The 26,492-nt window shown below is 36.5% G+C and overlaps 2 protein-coding genes across 4 annotated transcripts in view; one reads left to right on the top strand and one right to left on the bottom strand.

Moving 5' to 3' along the window:
• LOC142351237 (uncharacterized) overlaps positions 1–26,492 on the bottom strand; it is a 427,767-nt gene that overhangs the window by 133,859 nt on the left and 267,416 nt on the right. For all 3 annotated transcript variants that reach the window (XM_075403377.1, XM_075403378.1, XM_075403379.1), the window contains 2 exons: positions 2,357–2,588; positions 1,799–2,000 (listed from right to left, as the gene is read on the bottom strand). In XM_075403377.1, the coding sequence (XP_075259492.1) occupies positions 1,799–2,000; positions 2,357–2,588 (434 nt within the window). The remainder of the gene's footprint in view (positions 1–1,798; positions 2,001–2,356; positions 2,589–26,492) is intronic.
• The window catches only part of LOC142351238 (116 kDa U5 small nuclear ribonucleoprotein component-like), a 664,445-nt gene continuing 662,149 nt past the window's right edge, over positions 24,197–26,492 (top strand). Inside the window, exon 1 of the mRNA XM_075403381.1 lies at positions 24,197–24,208. The gene's annotated coding sequence lies outside the window, so the exon portion shown is untranslated. The remainder of the gene's footprint in view (positions 24,209–26,492) is intronic.

The raw sequence follows: 26,492 nt of genomic DNA, 5'->3' as shown, positions 1-26,492 counted from the left end.
ACAACCTAGAATGTGAAGAACATGGACACAACGTAAGGAAAACCGTAACAAAGACTAATTCTTGATTTTTGAAAGTAAAGAAAATCAAAGTAAAAAAACAAGAAAAACGAAACATTTCATTTTTCAGCATGCGAGACATAGAAGACAATGAGCCATCCGAGACAAAGATCTATCCCCCTCAACGGAACAAAAAAGAAAAAGCAGAAAGCAAACACACGAAACATTGAAACATTTTGCAAAAAATTATTGTCAAAAAATATTTAAGACTGCAATTATAAAAAAATTTTTAACTGTTTTCCAAAAATTTAACGCTTAAAAACGAAATTTTTATTGAAACGAAATTAAATCCCCTCATGTTGCAGAAAAAGACTAATTCTTGTAATTAAAACAAAAATACAGACAAAAAACTAAGAAAAATTGAAAAAACTGCGAAAATCTGATTAGCATATGTACAATTTTATGAACATAGCTGGCAGATTGCCAGAAAATAGCCGCAATAGATTCGTAGATCGGTAGTCTAACAAAAAACAGTAAAAAGGAGACCAGAAAAATTTGTCTTTTCTTTGAAGGCTGAGATGTTATATTTTGATTAAAAATCTGTATAAGTTATTGCTGTCTCTATTAGCTAATCTCAAATAGCCTTCATTTAGAGTGACACACACCCATTTGATCTTATCTCTTTGAATTAAAGTAAATAAAAGTCAATTTAAAAGTGAGGAAGTCATTTTTGAGAGAGGTAAGTCAAGTGTGACCAAAAATTTAATCACGCGAATGAACAAAAAAACTCCCTCCACTAAGAGCGAAAAATGACGTCACGCATGCAATTCAGTTGAAATTGCATGAACGAATGAACAAAAAGTGGCTGGGACGTCATATGGACGTAACAAAAAACATGACGAAATAAAAAAACCAAGAGAAGGCCAATAATAGCCCCAGCTATCGCTGTGCGGCTATTAAAAACAAAAATACATCGAGGTAGAAAGAGGCTTGGAGCATATGAATTATCAACAGGAAGTTGCCATATTAACCGATTTTCCACAAAAAGACGGCTAAAAGATCCAAAAATGAAGAAATAGACAAAATACCAAAATCAATTAAAAAACAAAGAAATAGGTGCCTATTTTGAACTTGAAACGCGTTTTCAGGCTCTGCAAAACACGGTGATATTAAATTCCAAGGTTTACATTTCCAAAAAAGCATTGAATAAAAATCATTTCTACAAAAAACCAAATTACAAGCAAAAAAATTGGGCCACTTCGACGAAAAAACGGCTAAAAACGGTTATCTATATGTGCCATTCCGTCAAAAACAACTCTTCAAAGTCAAAAAGTCATTCACTAAACGCAGCGCATGATCAAAAAACTTCTCTCACTCAGAAAAAAAATTCACACAGCAATTTTTCTCATTTTCGCTTTCAGGTCAAAACAGCGTCTGAACGAATAGTACTTCCGGTAAAAAAAACCTTAAAACCAATACTCCTCTTCGAGTCGTAAAAAAAACCAAGAGCACCGCAATATAGCTCCGCTCAGCTTACAGCTTCGCAGCTATAAAATGGACGTCACGCACGCTTTTCAGTTGAAATTGCATGAACGAATCAACGAAAAGCGGATTTGAAGTGGTTGTGACGTCATATGGTCGTAACAAAAATCGCGGCGACGAAATTAAAAAAAAAACCAAAAGAAGGCCAATAATAGCCCCAGCTATCGCTGTGCGGCTATTAATAATTTCTTCAAACTTCGTAAAAGAGCAATTAATAGACATTTTACTTTCGGTTGTAATTTTAACATGCTAACAATACCTGCAGTTGGTTGTTTGTGTGGGAGTATGGTGGGGACAGAAGAGGTGCATTGTGTGACGTCACAATATTCATAATCTCAGAAGGGGGAGAGGAGGTTTGGGAGGAGGGTGAGTGGAGAACACTACTGCTGTGGTTGTTCTGACTGGAATTGACAGCTGGCGACACTAGGTTGGGGGTGGAGATGTTATGACTACGGCTGAATCTAAACATCTGAGTTCTCAATCCCATTTGTTCTTTACCGCCTTTTCAAACATCTTTACACACAAGCAGTCAGTTAGAGCGAGTACAGCAATGGAAGAGAACAGATAAATCGCCGCGATTGATTTGTTCACTATTATTCATCAGAGGCAATGTGAACACTATTTTTGAACACAAAATTTAACTTGCAGTATTATTGAACAGTCAACAATTAAAACTAATGACTTCCATCTTCACGAAACTCCACATTTTTTCCTCTTTTTGAAACTAATATTGGCAAAGGCAGACATCGGCCGTATTCATTCAGATGAATTCTAGCCTAACTGCACAAAAATGAACCAACAATTAATAGAGACCAGCCTGAAACTGTGAGACTGATATATCTCGAACGACTGTCTGTTGTGGCTCTCTTTCAAATCGCCCAGCCTCAGTCTCCTCCTCGCAGTCGATGACATGTTGGAGGCTGAAGAGTTCTTCCCTGCCCCCACCCTGAGGAAACTCCTCCTCCTCTTCGTCTCCTTCGGGGGTGGTTTCGAGTTGGCATTAATGTCCACGATTACAACACAAGAACTCGGTCCCAACAGAGGAACCACTGAAACACATGGGCGGTTTATTTTAACATAACTTTGCAGTCCTATAGTCTACAAATACCACTGGAAAGAACGAAACTTGAAACATCTCATTTCCGGAACATACCCGCCCTTGATCCCCCTAACCCCCATTGGGATTGGAAAAAAAACCAGAAAAATTGATTTTTGTACAAAAACAGTTTTAAAACGCGATATTTTAATTCATTCCGTAGTTAGATATTCTCCTGTTTCTTGTGAGATGATACAAGAGCTAGTATCAATGCAACTAAGCAATAGAGATGGTAACTAAGAGTTACAGAAAAAAAGTTCGAGGAGAGGGCATCTGAAATTGGGCTTTATGGTTTTATACAGTTTCTATTTTCAATTTGGTTTTTTAATGACTCCGTTTATTTTAGATTGGTTGGCTGAGCAACTGCTTTTTAAAATCACTTTGAGCAGAATGAGCCAAGACTAGCCCAAGGAAGCCGAAAATACTTCACTCAAAAGTCAAAGACTTCATGCAACTTAATGAGGTAGAGCTTAACAAATTTTTATTCTACGAAAATCGAAAAAACATTAAACATCAAAGTGAAATTGCCATAAAATTCACCACTCCACTTTAAAATTAGAGTGAAAAAGTTTCACGTCGGACAACCAATCGCTTCTTTGCTATATTTTTCTGTTTCGAAGTGACTGAAATCACTTGTCCATTTTCACTTCAAAAACCATGAAAATGCGTGAAAAGACCTTTAAAAAGACTACAACACAATAAAACTCAATTAGCAGCTCAATATTAGCCAGCTGAGAAAATGAGGGCGGCAAATTATACCATTATAAGATTGTTTTTAATTTTAAAATCGTTTTTTTTAAAATCGTTTAAAATCGTTTTATCTCATTTTAAAATCTCATTTTAAAATCGTTTTTTTTACACTTACTCTTGTGCTGTCATAGTAGCAAAGAATATCGATGGGCTTGGCTTTACCACTCACTTTATCTAAGTTTCATTCAAATTCTCTCATTGTATTGCAATTTACACATCTACATAAAATAGCTTCAAAACGAAATAAGAGCTTCAAATGATTATCACTAAAGTACTGTAAAGCTGCCGGGAAAAAGCTAAGTGTGGCATATGTGACTAAAAAACTTAACAAAAAAAGCACGCTAAAAGTTGAAAAAGATATCAGGCATGCAATAAATTAAAATAGCTAAAAATTCTGAACATAATATAATTGCTACGAAATCGGTTTGAGAGCAATTAAAAAGAATTTAGAAAAAACTATTAAAAAAAGCAGTAACAGAAGTCAAATTGAACAAATTACTACGCGGCTAAAAACAGCGTTCTTTTTGTTTCAATTCCTGCTCCAGCAAGATTGATTTCGACACTTTAATTTGACTTCAAAAACATTGAATCTGCAAATAGATCTCCAAAAAACAGTTTGCCTATAAAAATCAACTTAATTCGATTTTAAAAACCAACAAGCGGTCAAATATGGCTCTACTCAACTATAGCTATCAGAGCCATTAAAAACTCACAGTTCAAATTCACTGCTGTTAAAAAGCCGACTAATGTCGGAAGAATTACCCTCCGACAACAAGCGGGTTGAAAAACATTTACCCCCGCCGGGATTCGAACCAATGACCTCCCGATCCATAACCAGATGCACTGCTCAATCGGCTACCAGGCCCTTGTCTTTGCTTTGCTACAACCGAATTTACATTAGCAACAAGCTTTACTTCAGAGTGAAAGCAATAGAGATCATTCAAAAATGAAACAACAGCGTGAAAAAATTACTTGAGAAGTCAAAGAATGTTCTAGAAGAAAAACGCAAAACGTTCAAGCAAAAAATTCGCATAAAAAAGACCAAAACGTTTACAATAATTGCTATGAACTTCGTTCACAAGTAATTAAAAAAACGGATATATTCTGTTTCGCCCCCAGTGCTTTTTATGACCCCGGTTACAAATTATATGTTGTTATATAGCACGTTACTATGTAAGAAAATAGCACGCGCGCCTGGGGGTCATAAAAAACTTATGCTCACTAAGTTGTGGGGCCGAAAAAGAATAGATCCAAAAAAACTATAATTGACCTTGAAATGGGTGTCCTAAAGAAACTCAACTAAGCGATATATATATTTAAAATTTAAAAAATTTTAAGAATTAAAGCAAGAGAAGCAAAGAAAGACACGAACGAGTTCCAATGGACAAAAAAAGGACGGCCTTAAAAGTTTATTTCTATAAAATAAATGACGAAAACTAGAAACTGAACCTTAGTTTTTTTATTATATTTAGTTATTCAAGGGAAAGATGTAGTATGTTTGATTTATATTACAACATGTAACTTTAACTTTGGGGTTATTCGAATTTACATGCTTGAGATTCAATATATATATATATATATATATATATATATATATATATTATAATATATATATATATATATATATATATATATATATATAATATATTATATATATATATAACATAGCCGGAAGATTGCCTGGATAGCTACGAAAGAATAGACCTGCGTGCCATATAATAGAGATAGAAACAGATACAGATCTAAATTGATAAAAAAAATCGACGCCGCTCAAAAAACCAGGTAAAAAAACATTCAGCGATAAATTAATAAAGCTTGTTAAAATTCATTCTTCAGAAAAGTCTTATTAGGGACCTATACTGCACAAATGAGTTCCTTTGACCTTAAACAAATTCAAACTACACTTAAGTTTTAAAGTGCAAAAGTCATTTTACTGAGTGAGGTGAGTTACGTATGATCAAAATCTAATCACGCAAATAACCTAAAAACTTTTGCTAAAGCGAGTGAGAAATGACGTCACGCGCGCAAATGCCGTTAATGAGAGGAAAAAGTCATTCAGAAAATTTGACTCCAGCTTTGCTGTGTGAACAAATGTAAAACGAATAAAGAGCGTCAGACGACGAAACAAAAAACATAGGGAGGGGGGGTGACTGAGGACGCGGGGGATGATTCAAATTCTAAGAACAGCCATTCACACCAAAGCTTATGTCTCAAACTGTTTCGGTGAATTGCATAGTTAGAGACTAGTGAGCTAAAAGGCTCTAACAGTTCCTAATGCCCTCCGGGGTCTACATGTTTATCCCGTTTTTGAGAACGAAAGTCAAAAGGGTCAGACAAAAAATGGGTCCGGCATGAAATCAAATTGAAAAACATAGCAGAACAAGTCCTGACGTACATTTCAAAGAATTTTCATTGACTAAACAGAAAACTAGACCTAGAACGGACTATGAATGGATTGGAAAAACCATTTCGAAAAAAATCAGATCCAAAAAGTCGAAAAAACAGCAAAAATCAAAGTGAAACTGCCGCATGTGAACAAAAAATCCACTAGCGAGAAAGCGAATTTTTGTTCAAACAGTGTTTTCTCACTCTACTATAAAATTAGAGTGAAAAATTTCATGCCGCAAAACCACTCGCTTTTTTGCTCCAATACCTGTTTCGGCGTCACCAAAATCACTACTCTAATTTGACTTCAAAAATCATGAAAATACCCGACAAATTGCCGGAAAATAGCCGCCGTTGATCGTGAAAATCGTTACTTACGTAGAACGTGATCAAAAGGTAAAGCGAATTTTAAAAAAAGGAGAGCGCATAAATAATAGCCATTGAAAGGCCGACGGCTTCTATTAAACATCATTTTCTCGCTCCACTTTAAAATTCGAGTTAAAAAAATTCACGCCGCAAAACCACTTGCTTTTTCGCTCCACTTCCTGTTTCGGCGTGACGAAAATCACTACTCGAAATGGACTTCAAAAATCATGAAGATGTGTGAACAGAAATTAAAAAAAGACAGCGCCCCAATACAATTCAAATTCTTGGAATTGTAAAAAACCAAGAGCACCGCAATATAGCTTCGCTCAGCTTACAGCTTCGCAGCTATAATATATACATATACTTTGAAGTGGTCATTTCAAGGTTTGTAATTGTGCACGTCTAAATTCCAGAAAATCTTAACTGACAAGTTTCACCTTTCTCAACAAAAATTCGGGTATAACTTAACAAGTTTTGCCTTGTATCCTACGTCACGCACATAAAAGCAACTGGAGAGCAACATGAAGATATAAAACAAATTGCTGCTTTAATCTCTTCGGGGTGAAAAGATCACCGCAAGCTCCTTTTGCAGCTATGAAAGTACTACGTGGCATAAAAAGTGTTACAATGGTCATAAAATTACAGAACTAGATCCTCTATAATCAGAACCAAATTTATTTAACAATTACCTAATTTGGTTACATCAAAAAGGAATTGCAACATTTGGTTCAATCAAAATAACGTTTGCAAATGTAAAATCCTCCAAAAATCATAATCGTTTAACACTAGCTGATAACTTTCATTCACAGGCTAGATGGCAACTCACACTTTCGATTACAAAAAGCGCATCTACTCATACGCCTTTTTTTTCCAAAAACTAAATTAATTTTTTAAAATCAAAAACTGATATAAAACAACCAATGCTAAATCTAAGGACACTTTGGCGAAAAATGTGTGTGATCAACAGCTTAAATCTCGCAACCGAAAAAAAACGCCCTTTTGATTTTTTCTATTTGTCAAAAAGTGTCCTGATTTGGTCTGTTTTATTAGAGCCAATAAATTTGGTACCTTCAGCCTAATAATTGGAAGACAATAAGCCTAATACTAACAGCAATTAGCAGCATGCTCTGAGGAACTTTATAACTTCATGAAACAAGTCGATGTGTCCTAGCTTTATTGACTTATACTGTATCGTTTGATTTTGCTTTTTTGACATTGAATATGTTTGTGTAAAATAGCTGAATGAATTTTAAATTCCATTCAGTGAAAACAGAGAGCGATGTAAGTCAGAAATCAAAGGCGATAACTGTGACTTCTGGGGAACGAAAATGGCGAAAAAATGATTTAAAACATAGCAGTAAAAGTCCTGAAATACAATCCAAAAATTGAATGAAAAAATTAGAACTACTGTACCTGACCAGCAGATAAATTGAACAATTCCAGCAAAAACAAACAATCTCAAAAGTTAAACTAAAATAATCAAACTAAACAAAAATATGATCATTGCTATAAATCTTGAAGCTTTTAGCTTAAGGCCAAATTTGACAATTTAACTACGCCCTTCAACACCACGCACAAGTCGCGAGAGGTTTAGTGGTCAACAATCTGTCCAGTAACTCGTCTGCAGGACTTTAAAAAAATCATCGGCCCGTAAAGTTCGATAAACTCAGAAAATGACAAAAAATAAAAAATGGAAACAATTTCAAACTTTTAAATTGGCACTATTAATATCCTCAGAACCATTCAATTGTTTCCAGAGGCTATTCAGTATCCAATTTCAGAATACAAAATCTCATTGGCTCATGAAGATCGATCAACTATCAACGAGAATATTTTTCAGATAAAAAAAATTTATCTGAAACATTTTTTAGATAAAAAAAACATTAAAAACAAAACTAGCAAAAATAGTAATATAGAAATGTTGAAAACCATTACGTGGCCCCTAGAAGATATGCAGTAACAAACTATCAAACCCCTAGAGGAGGTTACTTGGCCGATGAGGCAAGAAAAATGTACAAAAACGTATTTTCACAACCTTGAACAAAAGAGCAAATTTTATCAAATAATTGCAAAAATTCATGTAAGTAAAAAGTTGAAAACAATTCCATTATCAATCAAAACAAGGCAGTAAACCATTATTAGTATTACACTCTAAAGGAGGTTTTCTAGCCCCTGAGGCTGGCAAAAGATTGAGAACATAGCCGGCAGATTGCCGGAATAGCTGCGAAAGAACAGACCTGCGTGCCTTATAATAGAGATAGAAACAGATACAGATCTAAATTGAATAAAAATCGACGCCGCTCAAAAAAACTAGGTAAAAAACATTCAGCGATAAATTAATAAAGCTTGTTAAAATTCATTCCGCAGAAGCCTCTTATTAGGGACCTATACTGCACAAATGAGTTCCTTTGACCTTAAACAAATTCAAACTAAACTTAAGTTTTAAAGTGCAAAAGTCATTTTATTGAGTGAGTAAGTCACATATGATCAAAATCTAATCACGCAGATAACCTAAAAACTTTTGCTAAAGCGAGTGAGAAACAACGTCACGCGCGCAAATGCCGTTAGTGAGAGGAAGAAGTCATTCTGAAAATTTGACTTTTTCAGCTTTGTTGTGTGAACAAATGTAAAACGAAAAAAGAGCGTTAGACGACGAAACAAAAAAAACCGAGAGCACCGCAATATAGCTTCGCTCAGCTTACAGCTTCGCAGCTGTAAAAACTTCTTAGAAAAATTGCACGTTTTATCAAAAATTGCACGTTTTATCGTGACATTATACTGTTGAAAGCAGTTCCATCGCCACTTAAAACGATGCAGTAACCTATTTCGAAGAGGAGGTTCCTTGGAAGCTGTTCAAAAAACTTTGCGAAGAATTGCACCAAAAAAGACAGCCCCAGCACAATCCAATTCTAGAATTTTAAAAAAATAATGAAAACTCCGGAATAGCAAAATAAAGAACTGAATTAACTAATGATCTGATAATTTAAAATTCTACAGCAACATCAAACTAAAATAGTTAACAAAGACCATAACTTCAAACGCGGAAAATAAAAGTTAAAACAATTCTGTTTCCCAAAATTTAGTGTTTTAGGAGTCAACGATAAAATACCCCCTTCCGGATATATTGAGCTCACGCATCTTAAGAGTGAGTACAGAATACAACAACCTGGTAGAAAATCAATGAACGTCAAAGAAAAGTCGAAATTTGAAGAAATATTATTTAAGCAAAAAATTTTAAACTCAGTAGCCTCAAAGTAAAAAGACCACAAAACAACATGTTAAAATCCTTAACACTAATACCATAAAATTTTAAAAGTGATAAAATACCTATTATCAGTTTCCAGGCCAAAAAAGATTAGATATACAAATGAAGGCAAGGCTCCCCAATTCACGGTAACATTTCCAAAACAAACGGTATCTCAGTCAAAGAAAAGCCACATACAATTTGGACCCTAACAGTTGATCAACATTACTCCACACAAGAAAGGCAAAGAAGGCTGTTATTATTGAGACTCAGCATGACCCGAAGAAAACAACAAAAAAGGCAAAAACGATTTTAATCTTTGAAATGAAGCCAAAATAAAAATAGGACTTGTGTAAACCCAAGCAAATAAATAGATTCTTCTATTCCACGTGAAGTTGTCCATTGAAGAGATTAAAAAATAATACACCAAAAAACAAGCTAATACAAACTTAGCAAAAACTTTTTGAAAACAAATAACGTAAAAATCACAGATTGCAGCAGCTATGGTATCACACAATTAATTCTATTGACTCATTAGTCTCCAATGAGACTTGCTATTAATGAGCCTATTAGAAGTCAACAAAGTACACAATAAGAAATTGTGCAACAAAGTGCACAATTTCTTAAAACCAAAGTCATAGAAAAAATAGCTTTGAACAATTAATTCCAATAGCAAAATTACTATTAGCAACCTATGAGACCTGTCCACAAAAAAATAATAAATGACAAGACCATTAAAAAACTTTATTTGCAAAACTTGAAAAATCACTAACTGTTTTTGGAAAAAAATACAATCAAAGTTATGAAAACTACTGGCTACACTAAACTCTCTAAAACTTCGGGAAATGGCGTATCTCTACAGATTAAATTCATTGTAGTAGTAAACAAAGAGTCACAGTAGTGTTCACACAATGTTCCGACCCCGCTCATACACATTTTTGTCGTAATTGTCTACCAATTGAAGAACAGATGAAAAGAAAAACTCAAATATTCTGTTATAATTACGAATAAAAAATAACACTTCGAACTCAAATCACTTAGTAAAGCAAATAATTCCACATTATATTTCGGCTGATATTACGAAACTACACAAAAACAAAATCAAATTACAAAAAACATTCGTTACATCCACCACAATGTTTATTTTTTTGGATATAATCAACTAACGTCGGGCGAGTTGCTCTCAAACGACCAGCTGGCTTCGTCAGTAGCTAGCCCCGGTTAAATGAGGCTAGCTTTAGCTTAATTAAAGGAGCGTGAGCTGAACGCAGCGAGGGGCTGATGTGGAGGGGGAGGGGGTGTGGGCACCAGTGGGGGAATTGCGGGTTTTTTGTGTAGGAGTGGAGATTGGGGGTGAAGTGAGAACTGATGTGGAGGGGAGGTGTTGCGAGGGGGGTCAACCTCTAAGAACCGCCCTTCTAAACGGTTTCTGTGAATCGCATACTTGGAGACTGGTGAGCTGAAAGGCTCTAAGAGAAATTGAAACACTCTGGGCATTACTGTTTATCCCGTTTTTGGTGATGAAAAATGGGTCAAACAAAAATCGTTAAAGGGAAAAATCGCATTCAAAAAAGACCAGCAGGACTAATATAATTGCTAAACTTTGTTTGAGAGCAATTAATAACAGTCAAAATAGCGTCAATTAAAACTAAACTAAACAAATTAGTTTTCTAATTCAATAAAAAAAATCTATTGAACCAGTCCTTAGTGACACCCAGTAACAGCTAGACAAAAAAGAACACGAACGGCAAATATATTTTTTGAAAACAATTTCAGATAATGAAACCCATGAGATATCAACTAAAATCTTTCAATACGTTTATCTTCAATCATACCAACATAGAAGCGACAAATACAGCAAAAAAACAAATTGACACAAAAACAGACGAAGAACCAAAATCCTATTAAACTTTGCAAGAAGTATTGAAGCCGTTAAAACCATAATCTATTCATGAAAAAAATAAGATGTAATCAATTTTGCCTTTTTTGAACACCATTAATGTGACATGTGACGTCTGTTAGAGTCCAGGCAAAAATGAGACTAGGTGAAGATTAGACAAAAAATATCAGGAAAGTGCAAAGCTAAAAATAGGTCATTTTTCAAACAAAATTGATTTCAAGGACAAAAAAAATGTAGCGATCAACTGAAATCAGTAAATATTTTCTCTTCCTTTGCTAATCCATAGGAGGTCATGTAGACCTGTAAGTTTTTCAAACGACTACAAAAAGATCGTCAAAAACAAATAAAATTCTGCGAATTCTAGTAGTAGTTGGTGTCGCAGCCAATAAAACCATGATATAATCATTGAAAAATCAGATCTTCAATGGGTCAATAATGTCACAAAATAAAAAGAACCTCAAAGAAGTGAAAATGTCCAAAAATTTCTGAAAACAAAAAACCGAAAAAAACATTAAACTCTAATCCATCAGAAATAACATGCAACCTGTCTTTGCTGATCTTCAGCTACAAGTTGACCAAAAAAAGAAAAAAAACTTTCATAACTCAATAGTCTATTGTACATTTTAAAAACAAGTAACTTAAAAAATCAAAACGATCATAAGCTTTCGACTGAAAAGTTAGATAGGCATCCGTGAAACTCATTAGGAAGCCAATTGGACTTAGTAAGCCGTGATTCGAGAAGGTATGTTCTGTAATTAACAATCTTCATAATTGCTTTGAGAAAAAGCAAAAAATGGAAAAAAACTTAAAAGAGAGCGACTGATTACAATCCTAAATTTTTTGGCTTGTAAAAGACAACGATTAAACCAAAACTAGCCTTGAAAATGCTGTTCGTCCATTAGGAGCACGTAATTGCTTCAAAAACTATAGAAATGAATTTAAAAAGTCAGTATATAAAAAATTATGGATTTTGCATATTGAGTTAGATTAGCAGAACATTGATGGTACATTGCCAGAAAATAATCGCAAAAGCTTCGGATATCTGCTGTAAAAAGATAGTAGGTCTCAAAAAGAAAGACCAAACATAACCGACTAACGTCAGGCGAATTGCTCTCAAACGACTGGCGAGAGGTTTGCTTCGGAGGCGTGAAGTGAGTGCAGCTGATGGGGGGGTGTTGGAGGGAAACAGTGGAAGAGGGTCTTTGGCTGCACGGGGCCCTAACGGCCTGAACGATTCGGATGGGGATTCGGGGGGGGGGGGGGGGGGGGTTTAAGTGAGGGGGTTGTTGTAGTGGTGGGGGGGTCAACCTCTAAGAACAGTCCTTCGCCCCTCACACCATAAGTGTAAGTCTCCAAAAGTTTCTGTGAATTGCATACTTGGAGACTAGTGAGCTGAAAGGCTCTAAGAGAACTTAATGCACGCTGGGCGCTACCTGTTTATCCCGTTTTTGATGACGACAATTCGAATGGGTCCGACCAAAATTTGTATAATATAATTGCTACAAATTTAGTTTGAGAGCAATTAATTTTTGTTATTAAATAATGAGATGTAATAATTTGATTAAGAATGTGTTTAACTAATCTCATGTTTCTTAATTAGCCTTCTATTAGCTGCTATAAAAAACCTTAAATTAGAGCGGCAAACAGTCACTTGACCTCAGAGTGAGGTAAGTCACGCGTGACCAAAAACTTAAACATAAACCGGCAAATGTCGGAAGAATTGATCTTGAACGAAAGGCGAGGCAATTTAACTCAGGGTCTGTAGTTCACATCAATTTTTATTATGGGTGCGAAAATCCTTGCCACCAACGGGATTCGAACCATTGACCTCCCGATCCATAGCCACCCACATTAACCACTGCGCTATGAGTCCCTTATATTTGCTATACTGCAACCGATTATATATTAGCAACAAGCTTTACTTGGGAGTGAGAGCAATAGAGATCACTCAAAAATGATGAACAAAAGCGTGAAAAAGTCACTTGAGAAGTCAAAGAATGTTCTAGAAGAAAACCGCAAAATCGTCAAGCGAAAAATTTGCATAAAAAAGACACACACGTTTACAATAATTGCTATGAACTTCGTTCAAGAGCAATTAATCACTCAAAAATGTTCACGAAACTCCGTGGAAAAAACGAAATTCAAAAAATCTTTTTAAAAATAAATTCAACGCTGGACGGGCTTTCTAATGATACCACTCAAGAAATCTACGATGAACCTATCGATCGTGCAAAACTGACCGAACAAAAAACCCATTTGAGTATAGTTCCTCCACATTGTTTTCGGAAGAAAAAGCCTTAGACCTAAATGAGGCAGGCCAATCTGTTCCTTTAATGAGAGACATGATGCAGTGGAGCATGCATATTTTCATAACATAGCCGGCAGATTGCCGGAATAGCTGCGAAAGAACAGACCTGCGTGCCTTATAATAGAGATAGAAACAGATACAGATCTAAATTGAATAAAAATCGACGCCGCTCAAAAAAACTAGGTAAAAAACATTCAGCGATACATTAATAACGCTTATTAAAATTCATTCCACAGAAGCCTCTTATTAGGGACCTTTACTGCACAAATGAGTTCCTTTGACCTTAAACAAATTCAAACTAAACTTAAGTTTTAAAGTGCAAAAGTCATTTTATTGAGTGAGTAAGTCACATATGATCAAAATCTAATCACGCAGATAACCTAAAAACTTTTGCTAAAGCGAGTGAGAAACAACGTCACGCGCGCAAATGCCGTTAGTGAGAGGAAGAAGTCATTCTGAAAATTTGACTTTTTCAGCTTTGCTGTGTGAACAAATGTAAAACGAAAAAAGAGCGTCAGACGACGAAACAAAAAACATAGCAGGACGAGTCTTGACGTACAATTCAAAGAATTTTCATTGACTAAACAGAAAAACTAGACCTAGAATGGACTATGAGTGAATTGAGAAAACCATTTTAAAAGAAATCAGATGAAAAAATAAAAAAAACAGAAAATCAATGTCAAATGCCGCATGTGAACAAAAAAAAACCACTAGCGAGAAATGAAAATTTAATTCAAACAAAAAACAAGGCCTAGAATGAGCTGTGAATGGATTGGGAAAACCATCTAGAAAAAAATCCGATCCAGAAAATTGAAAAAAACAGTAAAAAATAGAGTGAAATTGCCGCATGTGAACAAAAAACCACTACCGAGAAACCGAATTTTTGTTCAAACACCGTTTTTCTCACTCTTCTTTAAAATTAGAGCGAAAAAAATTCACGCCGCAAAACCAATCGCTTTTCGCTCCATTTCCTGTTTCGGCGTGACCAAAATCACTACTCCAATTTGAGTTCAAAAATCATGAAAATGTGAGTAGTAAATAATAAGAGCGTTAAGAGGGGGGGGGGGGTATTCATGCGACACTAAACATGGGAATATAGGGAGTGGTCATGAGTGGGAATTAGGTTAGGGGGGATTGAATGGTTTGTACATGTAAAACCTTTCCTTTCGCTTTATTCCAATCTTTCTGTCTCGCCGCTTTCTCAGTAGTGTTAGCGCTTTCAAAACACTCAATCAATTTAAATTAAAACCAAATACTTAACTCCATGCAAAATCAAGACTTGTACAGTTTTGCGTGCGCTTTTCTGCGCTATTAAATTTAATTACACTGTCTAATAACGCCTTGCAGTTTTAAATACTGGTTCTTCTGGTTCACTTTCACTGGCTTCCTCTGCTTCAAGATTAATAAACGGGTTATCGGGACTGGAATTTTCATCCGAACTTGCATCAAAATCACCTAAATCACTGCTCCCAATATCCGAATCGTTTATCAATTCAGCAGCTAGAAAACCAGGGTCGGGTGGCTGCCATGTGTTGGAGCTTTGGGTGTTGGTTTTTGGAGACGATTGTGGCACAACGAAACTGTTATCCCACTCAGGACTCGAACTTAGCTGAGCTGTAAGTCACTAAAATTGCCAGAATTTTCATAATCCCACTCCACATCGTCGTCACTCCAATTTATTTCATCTATAGCATAATCGCCCAGTTCATAGTGGCCAAAAGGGAGGGTCTTTATGCCATCGGGTAGTATGTAGCGTTTATTCTCAAACGCTGACAAGCAGATTTTGTTTGTAGTTACAGTGCGCAACGAGTGGTGGTCAGAAACCATCCGGGTGTTCTCTGCACGTACACTGTTGCCTGACAGCAGGGTATTCACAAAGTCTGCATGTCGTAGATGTTGTTGCAAAGCCTTCGTCACTCCCTTTGCTGAGAGTTTTCTACAACCTGAAAAGATTACTAACCCCTTATATAATAACAATACATACTAACAACTTCCAGATGTTTACTAACCAACTATATATATGTATATTTATAGTAAAACTAATATTATTGATTTCAAAGAGAATAAACTTACTTGTTGACAGAATGGAGTATAGCTTTGGCTTTAAGCAGATGAATTCGGTAATGTAGTCGCCGGCGAATTCATCCTTAAACTTAAGGACTACTTTCTTGTTACCGGCATTAAACAAGAAATGATCAGACGGGTAGTTTGAGAAATCGAAATGGCTCAGAACTGACTGCGGCTTTTCTGATAGTTCCTTGTAGAGGTCTGGACTTTGAAGAGAATATAAGAGGCTGTCCGTATCACTATATAAAAGGCGACAGTCAAAGTTTGGACGCATGACCCAATAGTGGAAATAATAAATGTGATATTTCGCCAAATCTAAGATAGTGGCTCCCACAATTGTCGGAGTGTTCCAAAAGAGAGATTTTGGGCGAGTAGTCAAAGCAGCCATGTTTTCCCCGAATATCATGTAGCGGTCAAATTCGAACTTAGACACTACGTTCAGCACTTGTTCAGCATTACGCGTGATTGTAATTTTACTGCGGCGTCGCTTAGATTCGCAGTTTTGCCGTATACAGCGTTGTTCATTAACCAAGTTCAATATACAGTTTGAGCAATTTGTAATGAACCACATATCTCTACTTATCAAAAAACGTTTGTAATAATTTCTTCACTTTTGATGTGGGGAGGTTGTGCTACTCTTTTAAGTTAAGTTGGTACTCTCCCAACCACTCCTCTTCAACGATGTCCTTGGTAGGGGCCAGGGGGAAATCCCGGTGATCGTCATGCAATCCTGGTGGGTATGAAAGGTCGACCTCCACAAAGAATCCCACGCTGGCGTTGTCAGGTGTGTCTAGGATCTCTTGAATTGTGACTTCTGTGTTGAATGCGAACTCTGAGAGGGGGAGTTTTTCAAGTTGCATCACTCCTCCGTATAAATTGTTCGCATCAACACAGAAGCCGAATTGATGATCTTCTGTGCTATTGTAGTTTGGAATGTATTGGTTATTAGCAATGAAGCGCCGGTTTTCGTAGACAGAGGTGACGCCACCGCGGATTGCAGGCTCGATCATATCTAGATGTTCTCGCTCTGTCAATAACTCGACATTTGCTTTGCAGATCCTCAAAGAAACCTCTTTGGCCACATTGGGTAACGTGAAAAAGTGCATGCAGTCCAACTTATAGGTAATAAAACTCAATTCTCTGTGAAATTCGCAGACGCAGGCTAATAGTGCACAGTCTAATTTTAAGTAAGCGTCGTGGTAATCTTGAAGTGTTCCACAGCCAAGAATATCCCACATCCTGCTTGTATGAGCTAAATTACTTTCTGTAATATTCACATTGCCACCGTCTAAGGTATTTCCCCACGTTTCTAGTGGTGGTAGTTGTGTGTCAGAGAACTTGGCACGACTACTCATATAAGAATAGGGATAGTAGCCTTTCTGTTTTAGCAGCTGGATATTTTCACCCGAGACGGTCGCAAACATTGACTTCATTATTTCAAATTAATTCTCCGGGAGTATTTCCACGAGTTTTTCAAGTGAGCTAGTCGTCATTTTGTAGGAGTCGATGAACCTTAGATATTCATACACCTTCACTGTTGTCCCTTTTTCGTTAACAAATATGTTAATGAGCACACCAAAGGTAATAGATATGTATTTTTCGTCCGTGGCTGGTATAACGCTGATGGTCGTTGTTGGTTCACAGTTGTTCAGAGCTAGGCAAATGTGGTGTAGGTCACAATTTGTATATTATGACCTACAACAGGAATGAAATTGATGTTTCTCCTTGCTCGGTTGCACTTTTCATGCGCCCACCCGAGAAATTTGCCACTATAGTGACAATGGTCTAAGTCAATCGAATTTTCTGGATCTTCGACTTCTGAAAACGGATTCTCACAAATCCAGCATTGTGTAGCTTGAGATTTGTCCAAACTTCGCCTGTCGGCTTTGAAAAACGGATATTTTCTCTTTCGCTTGTGGATATCTCTTGCAAGCTTGTATAGCACTTTCACAAAATTAGCCATACAGTCCTCATACTGTCAACTTGGTAAAAAATTGGTTTGCTAGAGTGGTGATCAATTACTGTTAACGCAAACACACACGGTTCATGAATCTCCTTTACTTGTGTAAATGCTCTGCTACTAGGTCCTTTGCATCCTGACACGGGTCTAAGGAAGGACTCAAAGTCGAAGTATATTACTAAAGGTACGAACCAAGTTGCAGAGAGGTTTGTAAATTTGTATGAATTTTGATCGCTTGAAGGCATGTGAATAACTGCGGGAGCGTTGTTGCCACAGTTAGTCATGTGCACATTGTAACTTTCGAGGCCTTCTCGACATATCCAAAAGCAATTTCGACAGATCCGATAACAACAGCGAAAGTCAATACGTCGCACATAGCAAACGACTTTTACAAGGTGAGTAATCAGTACAGTGATGATCGTGATCATACAACAAAAGTAAATCAATTACAAATTCAGATTCGTATGACGAAATTTTGAGGAAAAAGTTGTCCGTTTTCGTAGCCAAACACATTAACTTGAACATCATTCAGTTTTTCGAATTCAGGAATATCCTCAAAGCCCATAGGCATATCGAATTCACCTAATGGTTGATGAATTCTCGGTTGATTGTAAGTGGTTGGGGATGTTTTGGCAGTTTGGTAGTTCTGACCAACTCTGTCCAGACTTATTCCATGATGCAGATGATATGCTGCTACATAGCAATATCTGAAGCACTGCTGGTCTTCGTGATTTCTAATGTTGAGCAGACCGCGACAATTGGCAATTTTAGTCGGCAAAGCAATATAGGACCAGCCGCGAATTGGTCTGAAACGTGCGAATTTCACATCAACTTTCAGCACTTTTTCGAGTACCCATCCACTACCCATCGACGCAAATGTCGTTAAAACGCTCACCATTTTTTCGACCATTCCCCAGTAGGCTGTATTCGTGAGACCGTTTGCGTAGACTGGAGTCATAAGTGAGTTGGCGTATGTTTCGATGCGCTCATCTTCAGCATTATCAGACTGGTCATTATGGTACTTTATCAGCTGTAGTTTCGCACACAACTGAACCTTCTGTGGCCCATGGCATAACTGCTCACTTATGAGGCTGCCGATTCTGGGTTTTTGTGCACGCATGAAGGCTTCAAGGTCACGTGCTTCCTCTGCGTCAGTTGTCTCAAACGTTCGCAAGAGACTGTTGAACGCACTTTCCGTCGGCGTATCTCTTGGTTCAAACTCCTCGCCAAACACGGGTAGAGAGTGCACAGAGTTCATATGCTGAGCATACAAGTGAGGGTCATTAAACCCAAGATGACAACTGCGGCAACAGTTGGTGAATCGCGAGTGCTCGGTCCTCATGTGTTGCTCGAGATTCGAGATTTTTCGCGAAGTAAATTCGCATAATGAACATTGGTAAGTGGGTAAACCAAGTTCATCCGGGTGGAAATGATGTTCATGTCTAGTCCGATTGCTAGCTGTACTGAGTGAAGAATCGCAATAACGGCAAGGTTACACCAATTTTAACTTGAGTAGCAACGAAAGCTTTAGCTTGAGTAATAACAATTCAATTTGAGAAACGAAAGAACAGAAAATGGTTTTTCGGGTTTCGCCGAAACGTAGACCATGGAGTACTTTGAGCGCCAATTTTGAAATTTTAAAATGCTACAACCTGATTGGTCGGTTTTGGCGGGCTTATTTTATATCGAATTTTTGTAAAATTTTAAGTCCATAAGCTAATTTTTTTTGAGTTTTTTTCTCTAGATACCGCGAGAATAGGTGAGCGGGCAACCGATAAACAGAATGTGATGAGTTTTTCAGTCAAAAGGTGTAATTGGTTTGCAATTCAACATGTTCTTTTTGAATAAAATCACACATGAGGGCGCTGTTTGACTAATGTTTGAAAGTGGATGATATAGCAACGCTACGCAAAAGCTGTGGGAATGAAAAATGCTTGCAGCAACATGAAACGGAGGACCGCGTTGAAAAAACTGCTCCAGCATCATCAGAAAAAAATTAGTTTCTGTAAATCAAGTCGTAAATTGTCAAAACATGAGAATTACATGACAGTTACATATGTTTTTGCTTTAAAAGCCTTTTTCGATGACAGGTCGCAGAAAAGACCTTCACATCGGGCCGCCGAGGAGTGCAAAACTGCAAAAAAAGGGTTTTAACTCCTTTTTATCAGGTAGTTGATGTTCTAATTAATGCCAGATGTTAATGGGACATGAATGGCCAGATGTTTTGGAAATCGGTGAAGGAGCAGTTTTTCGACCTCGAAGCTTTTTCGACCTCGAAGCATAGCAAGGGCATTACAAATCTGCAAAAAATTTTCATTTTTTTAAGTTAATTAGTAATTTGACTAATTAAGCTCTAATTAGCTCTTAATTAAGGGCTAATTAACTCATTAATTATTAGTCTAAATTTGACGAGTGTGATGAGAGTTTTTGTAGCTCATTGTCTGCGGATGCCAATGAAACACTCCTTTTCATCCCAACTATTTTTGGTGCCCACTTTTTTGGGGTCAAAGGTCACTGTTAACATGTTAAAAAACAGCAAAAAATAGCGTTTTTTGTTTTTCTCAAAAATTTTTTCTCAAACATCTTAGTTTTTAGCATCGAAACAGCCGGCTGGCAATTAGTTGATGATACCACATCCTTCTTTTACCGTGTTTTCGATAGTTTTACCTTGTCATTTGATGTATAAATAGTACAATTTCAAAGTTTTCACCTAATTTTTTTTTATTTTTTCGGCACTTTTAAGTTACTTTTAGTGCCTTTCTGTCAGTTTTTTTTACAAAACGAGCGACTTGTAATGTTACGCTTTACAACATGACACCTAACCATCCATCCACACACATTTTGAAAAAATCATATGACAAATTGTTGGTTTTTCATTCCAAAAAAAATTTGATTTTTTTTTGTGATTTTTTTAAATTTAGTTTTCACAATAGTGCTTATTAGGGACAAGTTGATAGTATTAGCTGCTATTCAACACAGCAGCCGAAGAACTCTATGCAATGAATTGAGTAACCAGAAAAAAAACTAGTAAAGATTTTGTTTTTCGTGGTTTATGTAATATGCTGAAGCAACTAATTCTTACTGTTTTACGTTGAAAAACTTTGTAAAATCCAATTCAAAGCACTCTATGAAGGAGTATAATTAAACAAAAGTTAATAATTGATTTTTAAACGTGATTTTCATTGGCTAAAATTCTCCTAGGTTCCTGCTTATGGGATAATTCAAAAGACAGAGAACAAGTTCAAACATGTTCCATTTGAGAAAAACTGAAATCTTTGCAAATTTTTCATGTATAAACACCAAATAAACGCCTACATATAATTACACAAAAGAAACAAATTATGGGAAGCTCTAAAATTAAGCAGAGAAAGTGAAGCTGATAAAAAGTTTAGTCTTCAAAAAGCACCGAGAGAGAAAAGTCCGACTTTCTTTTTTTAGGTGCTCTGCATATTTTTGGCGTCTCCAAATTGTTTGGAGTGATAGTCTTATCTTCTCCATCGCTCTCTGGAACTGGTGTTTTTGGTGATTCAAAGTTTGCCTCTGAAAGCATTGTAGTATTGGGTGTTTCTTGGCTTGTCGTTCTAATTCCAAATATCCAAGGAACTTGATCTCTACTGAGTGCTGCGAAAAAGGACGGGCTTGAGCTCTGAGGCGTTGTTGTAGCGCTAGGGTCACCCAGCGGATTTGTCGGTAAGCTTTGCCCTGAAGAACTTGTTGGTGATGTCGGCGATAATTGAATGCTCCAAAGACTGGCTTAATTGTCACGAGCATCTTGAGCTCCAAGTTGGTTTTCGAATAGTGGCACACAATCGCAATCACACTCGAAGAGAAGTTGCTTTGTTGTTTCATCCCAACTATTTTTGGTGCCCACTTTTTTGGGGTCAAAGGTCACTGTTAATATGTTAAAAAACAGCAAAAAATAGCGTTTTTTATTGTTTTTCTCAAAAATTTTTTCTCAAACATCTTAGTTTTTAGCATCGAAACAGCCGGCTGGCAATTAGTTGATGATACCAAATCCTTCTTTTACCGTGTTTTCGATAGTTTTACCTTGTCATTTGATGTATAAATAGTACAATTTCAAAGTTTTCACCTAATTTTTTTTATTTTTTCGGCACTTTTAAGTTACTTTAGTGCCTTTCTGTCAGTTTTTTTTACAAAACGAGCGACTTGTAATGTTACGCTTTACAACATGACACCTAACCATCCATCCACACACATTTTGAAAAAATCTTATGACAAATTGTTGGTTTTTCATTCCAAAAAAATTTTGATTTTTTTTTTGATTTTTTTAAATTTAGTTTTTACAATAGTGCTTATTAGGGACAAGTTGATAGTATTAGTTGCTATTCAACACAGCAGCCGAAGAACTCTATGCAATGAATTGAGTAACCAGAAAAAAAAACTAGTAAAGATTTTGTTTTTCGTGGTTTATGTAATATGCTGAAGCAACTAATTCTTACTGTTTTACGTTGAATAACTTTGTAAAATCCAATTTAAAGCACTCTATGAAGGAGTACAATTAAACAAAAGTTAATACTTGATTTTTAAACGTAATTTTCATTGGCTAAAATTCTCCTAGGTTCCTGCTTATGGGATAATTCAAAAGACAGAGAACAAGTTCAAACATGTTCAATTTGAGAAAAACTGAAATCTTTGCAAATTTTTCATGTATAAACACCAAATAAACGCCTACATATAATTACACAAAAGAAACAAATTATGGGAAGCTCTAAAATTAAGCAGAGAAGGTGAAGCTGATAAAAAGTTTAGTCTTCAAAAAGCACCGAGAGAGAAAAGTCCGACTTTCTTTTTTTAGGTGCTCTGCATATTTTTGGCGTCTCCAAATTGTTTGGAGTGATAGTCTTATCTTCTCCATCGCTCTCTGGAACTGGTGTTTTTGGTGATTCAAAGTTTGCCTCTGAAAGCATTGTAGTATTGGGTGTTTCTTGGCTTGTCGTTCCAATTCCAAATATCCAAGGAACTTGATCTCTACTGAGTGCTGCGAAAAAGGACGGGCTTGAGCTCTGAGGCGTTGTTGTAGCGCTAGGGTCACTCAGCGGAGTTGTCGGTAAGCTTTGCCCTGAAGAACTTGTTGGTGATGTAGGCGATAATTGAATGCCCCAAAGACTGGCTAAATTGTCACGAGCATCTTGAGCTCCAAGTTGGCTTTCGAATAGTGGCACACAATCGCAATCACACTTGAAGAGAAGTTGCTTTGTCTCATCGGGTAATGTTGCAATGTCTTGCGGCTCACACGATTGCAGTTGTTGTAGTGGCACTAGACCACCAGAAATTAAAATACTTCCATGGGCAGGTACGTTTCTTCCCGGTAAACTGGCAACAAAATCGATAATTGGTTTTGGTATAATGAAGCGGTCTGATGTAATCCAATTTTTTTCAGAAAAGTCTTTATAATGTTGAATAAAAACAACATAATTTTCGTACATAGTCTGATATACTAAAGTCCTTTGCCAGGACTCTTCAGAATCAGAGAGCAAATAAAAAGACATTCTGAAATTTTAAAATTTCAAAAATTGTTCAAGCAAGCTATCGAGATCAGATAAAGAAAGAGATTGAAAGATAGAGAGCAACTAATGCTTCAGAGGAAACTAATGCTTGGTCGTAGTTGTTAAAACTGATTTGATTTTATGGTTCAGGCACTCCCTTGGGTCACAATTGTTTTCAATCCACTAACTATGATTTTGATCCCTTGCATATTACCCACAGGAAGACAAACTTATTGAAGCTAGCTGTTATCAGTGCACCAGACCAATGTTTAACGACATATATATTTCTATGTCCCATGTTTATGTTTAAGCTGTTTTATGCACACAACTTTTCTACATTTAATTTTCCTTTTATTGCCCACTTTTCCTAGTGTATATACATACACGGCTTCCTATCAATTTGATCTCTGGCCTTAATTGTAATATAGTTTCAAGAACCTAACGTGTTTTACTGCACGTGTTAACATATGAACAAACACGTGCTTTATAGAATAGTAGTTTTCTACATGTTCAGTGTTCCTTTTGCCCACATTTTCTGACACGTGTTTTATGTCTTCTTATCAATTTGATCTTTGAACTCTCTTTGCAATAAAATTCCATGGACCACGCACACGTTAATAATTGAACAAACATGTGTTTTACAGAAAGGTTTCCAAGTTAAAATGAATTAACAGACTCAAGTACGCCGCTGGCGTACTTCGAGTCTGCATTTTCACACATGTAAACCTGTTTGCAATTAAAGACAGAGACGACACTTGTTTAATCCAAGCTTGCCGCGCCACTTTGGTGTGAGTGTTTCCTCGAGGTGGTCTGTTAAATTTTATATCGCATTTCACAAGAACCTGTTATCAGTATAACAAGAGACTAATTTGAAATATGCCGTTTTCTGCCACAAAAGATTCTGAGTTTGGGGACAGTTATTATGATATTTCAAAGACGGAAAAACGTCTAATCAGGGCCACCCTCAAAACTTATGAGAAGACTGGAACATATGTGTTTCTGAAACTATTCAAGAAAGTTGACGACGATTACGAATTTCAACAACGTCTCTCACTGACTACCGAAGAATTTGACAAACTTATTAAAAAAGCGCCCAAAAATTAGGGAAACTTTTCCAATCAGTTCACAAGAAGCAGAATCAAAATTGAAGACTGACGGACCATCTCCTGCTAAAAAATCGAAAATTAGCTCAACATAAAAGTCATGGTTGAAGCAATGTTTGAACGTTCACCTAGTTACTTCAAACAGTTTCAGAAACAGTTCAAATTTTTAGTCACTAATGAAAAAATTAATTTGTCAAGCGTGAAAACTTTCGCAGTGTGTTCTCATTTTGATTCAGCATTTTGTCAGTTGACAACAACGACATCTACTAACCATTTTCATGTTCTGGTAGACGCATCAGAAGCAGCAACAACTTACGATGACATTTTCAAACGAAACAAAGCCTTTCCCCGTATCTTGTCTTTTCACCATTTTTCGATACTTGTTTTCATCAGCAACAGATTTGGAGACAAAAGGCGATGTCTTTTTCAAATTGAAGTTAGCGGTTGATTTCAACATTAAAAACGAAGAAAAACCTGAGTCTGCAGCAACAGTGCGGAAGCGTTTACCAACAATTGTTACATCATCACAACAGCAACTGCTTCAAACCAAAACTGCTGGAAACTCACACAAAAACAATGAAAATATTGTGAAGTCAGTGAAAACAACGGTGGTGCAGAAGTCATTGCACAACATGATTTTGCCGGGCAAACAAACTCAAACTGACAATTTCAGTAGTGAAACTTTACGTAGATTTGAATCAATCTTAACTGGTCCCCATTCTGGTGCTTTTTGTCAGATTATGGATATTTTTGTGAGTGGGTATGGAAATTTGAATATTGATACTGATTTGTTGTTCATTCGTTTTGTGGATGAAGAAATTAAATTTTGAAAAAATTGAATTTCTTTCAAACATTAGTAGTGTTAGATCATCATCATATGAAGAGCAAACCGTATCAAATCATTATCAGTACGTTTAACAATGGGCTGAAAACTGAAAATAAGATGAGCAATATAAATACAAAATAGTCCACATAATTTTGAGTCTTGACTTTGAATGGGCTGGTTTTCTAGAACTTGACATAGCTGAACGTCTCCTTGGGTAGAAACCAGTCTTCGATATACATCCTTATAGAACAATATTGGTTGCCCTAGAGGATCTGCAAAAATCAAATTCTCGTTTTTTATGCATAATAGGAGCCAATGTGTTCCAGCATAGTCAGACGCTGATGCATTGACTATTATAAATGTATTTGGTTGCAAAACTTTAGGGAAATTGTTTGCTGCAAAGACGCCCAGAAATTTGTGCTTCAGTAGCTTGCAGTGCTGAATTAAATCATTTACTTCGTCTTCGTTCATTAGTTTGTTAATATATGGTTTTTTGACAGACGTCGTGCACTGTCAACGTAAATTGTACTTGTCTTTTCGCCAATTATAAAAATTTCAATGTTGTTTGGAAGAGCCGCTGAGAACTTGAGCTCCACAGTTATTGAACAGTTTGTCAGCTCGGGGTGTATGAAATCATGGGACGCCTGTTGCGTGCTGGTTAAGTCAAAAACCATAAGGAAATGGCTAGGATACTCGCTCAGTTTAATTCCATGACCGTTGTCAATATAAGCCAAGACGGATATTGCGTTAAAAGAGAGAAGTTTATCGTCATCTGTTGATATTGGACTATCCGCTACAGGCAGTCCGTTGCGGTAAATATATATTTGTTGGAGACCAAATTTGCGATAATGAAACGGGTTGAGTCGGTTATTGCCTAAAAACGCTTCGTTAGTGTTTAGACAAATTGCAAGTCTGCGGATTGGTTCCCGCGAGAAAATGTCCTCTTGCTTCCAACTATGGAGACCAGCTGAAGCCAAAAAAGTTTTTGTTATGGTTTCGAAGTAGGGATAAGATGCGGGACTGCTTAACAAGGTTTCTTCAATGGCTGACATAACATCATCATTTAGCGTCATCTTGCGGACAAACAAATTGGCCTCTAAAATTTCAACCTTGTAGTGTTTTGCAGCGTCATCGGACATAATGACAAAATCATCGATAGAGCGTCTGAAAGCAATGCGAAGCGTGACACCGCTAAGCAGATGTCGATCACAAGTGAAGAAGTCAACGGCAACTTTTCCATAAAAAGCGCATTCGGCTGATTTTCTAACTAATTCTTTCCTCCGATCAATTTCTGTTGTTGATAACGTACCTGGGTTCTCTTCAAATGAGTAGCCTTGACATGCTAGCCATGTCTTTTTTGCGTCTTTGTTGTGAGAAAATTCGGTCTCAATAAAACTTTTGTGCGCATAGTTCCCGTTAGCATTTGATATTTTCAGTCCAT

Source organism: Convolutriloba macropyga, chromosome 12 (assembly GCF_964194025.1).
Source record: "Convolutriloba macropyga chromosome 12, txConMacr16.3, whole genome shotgun sequence".
In the NCBI taxonomy this organism is placed as follows: Eukaryota; Metazoa; Xenacoelomorpha; order Acoela; family Convolutidae; genus Convolutriloba; species Convolutriloba macropyga.
Note: the sequence above shows the minus strand (reverse complement) of the source record. Positions and strands in the feature narration are given on the sequence as shown.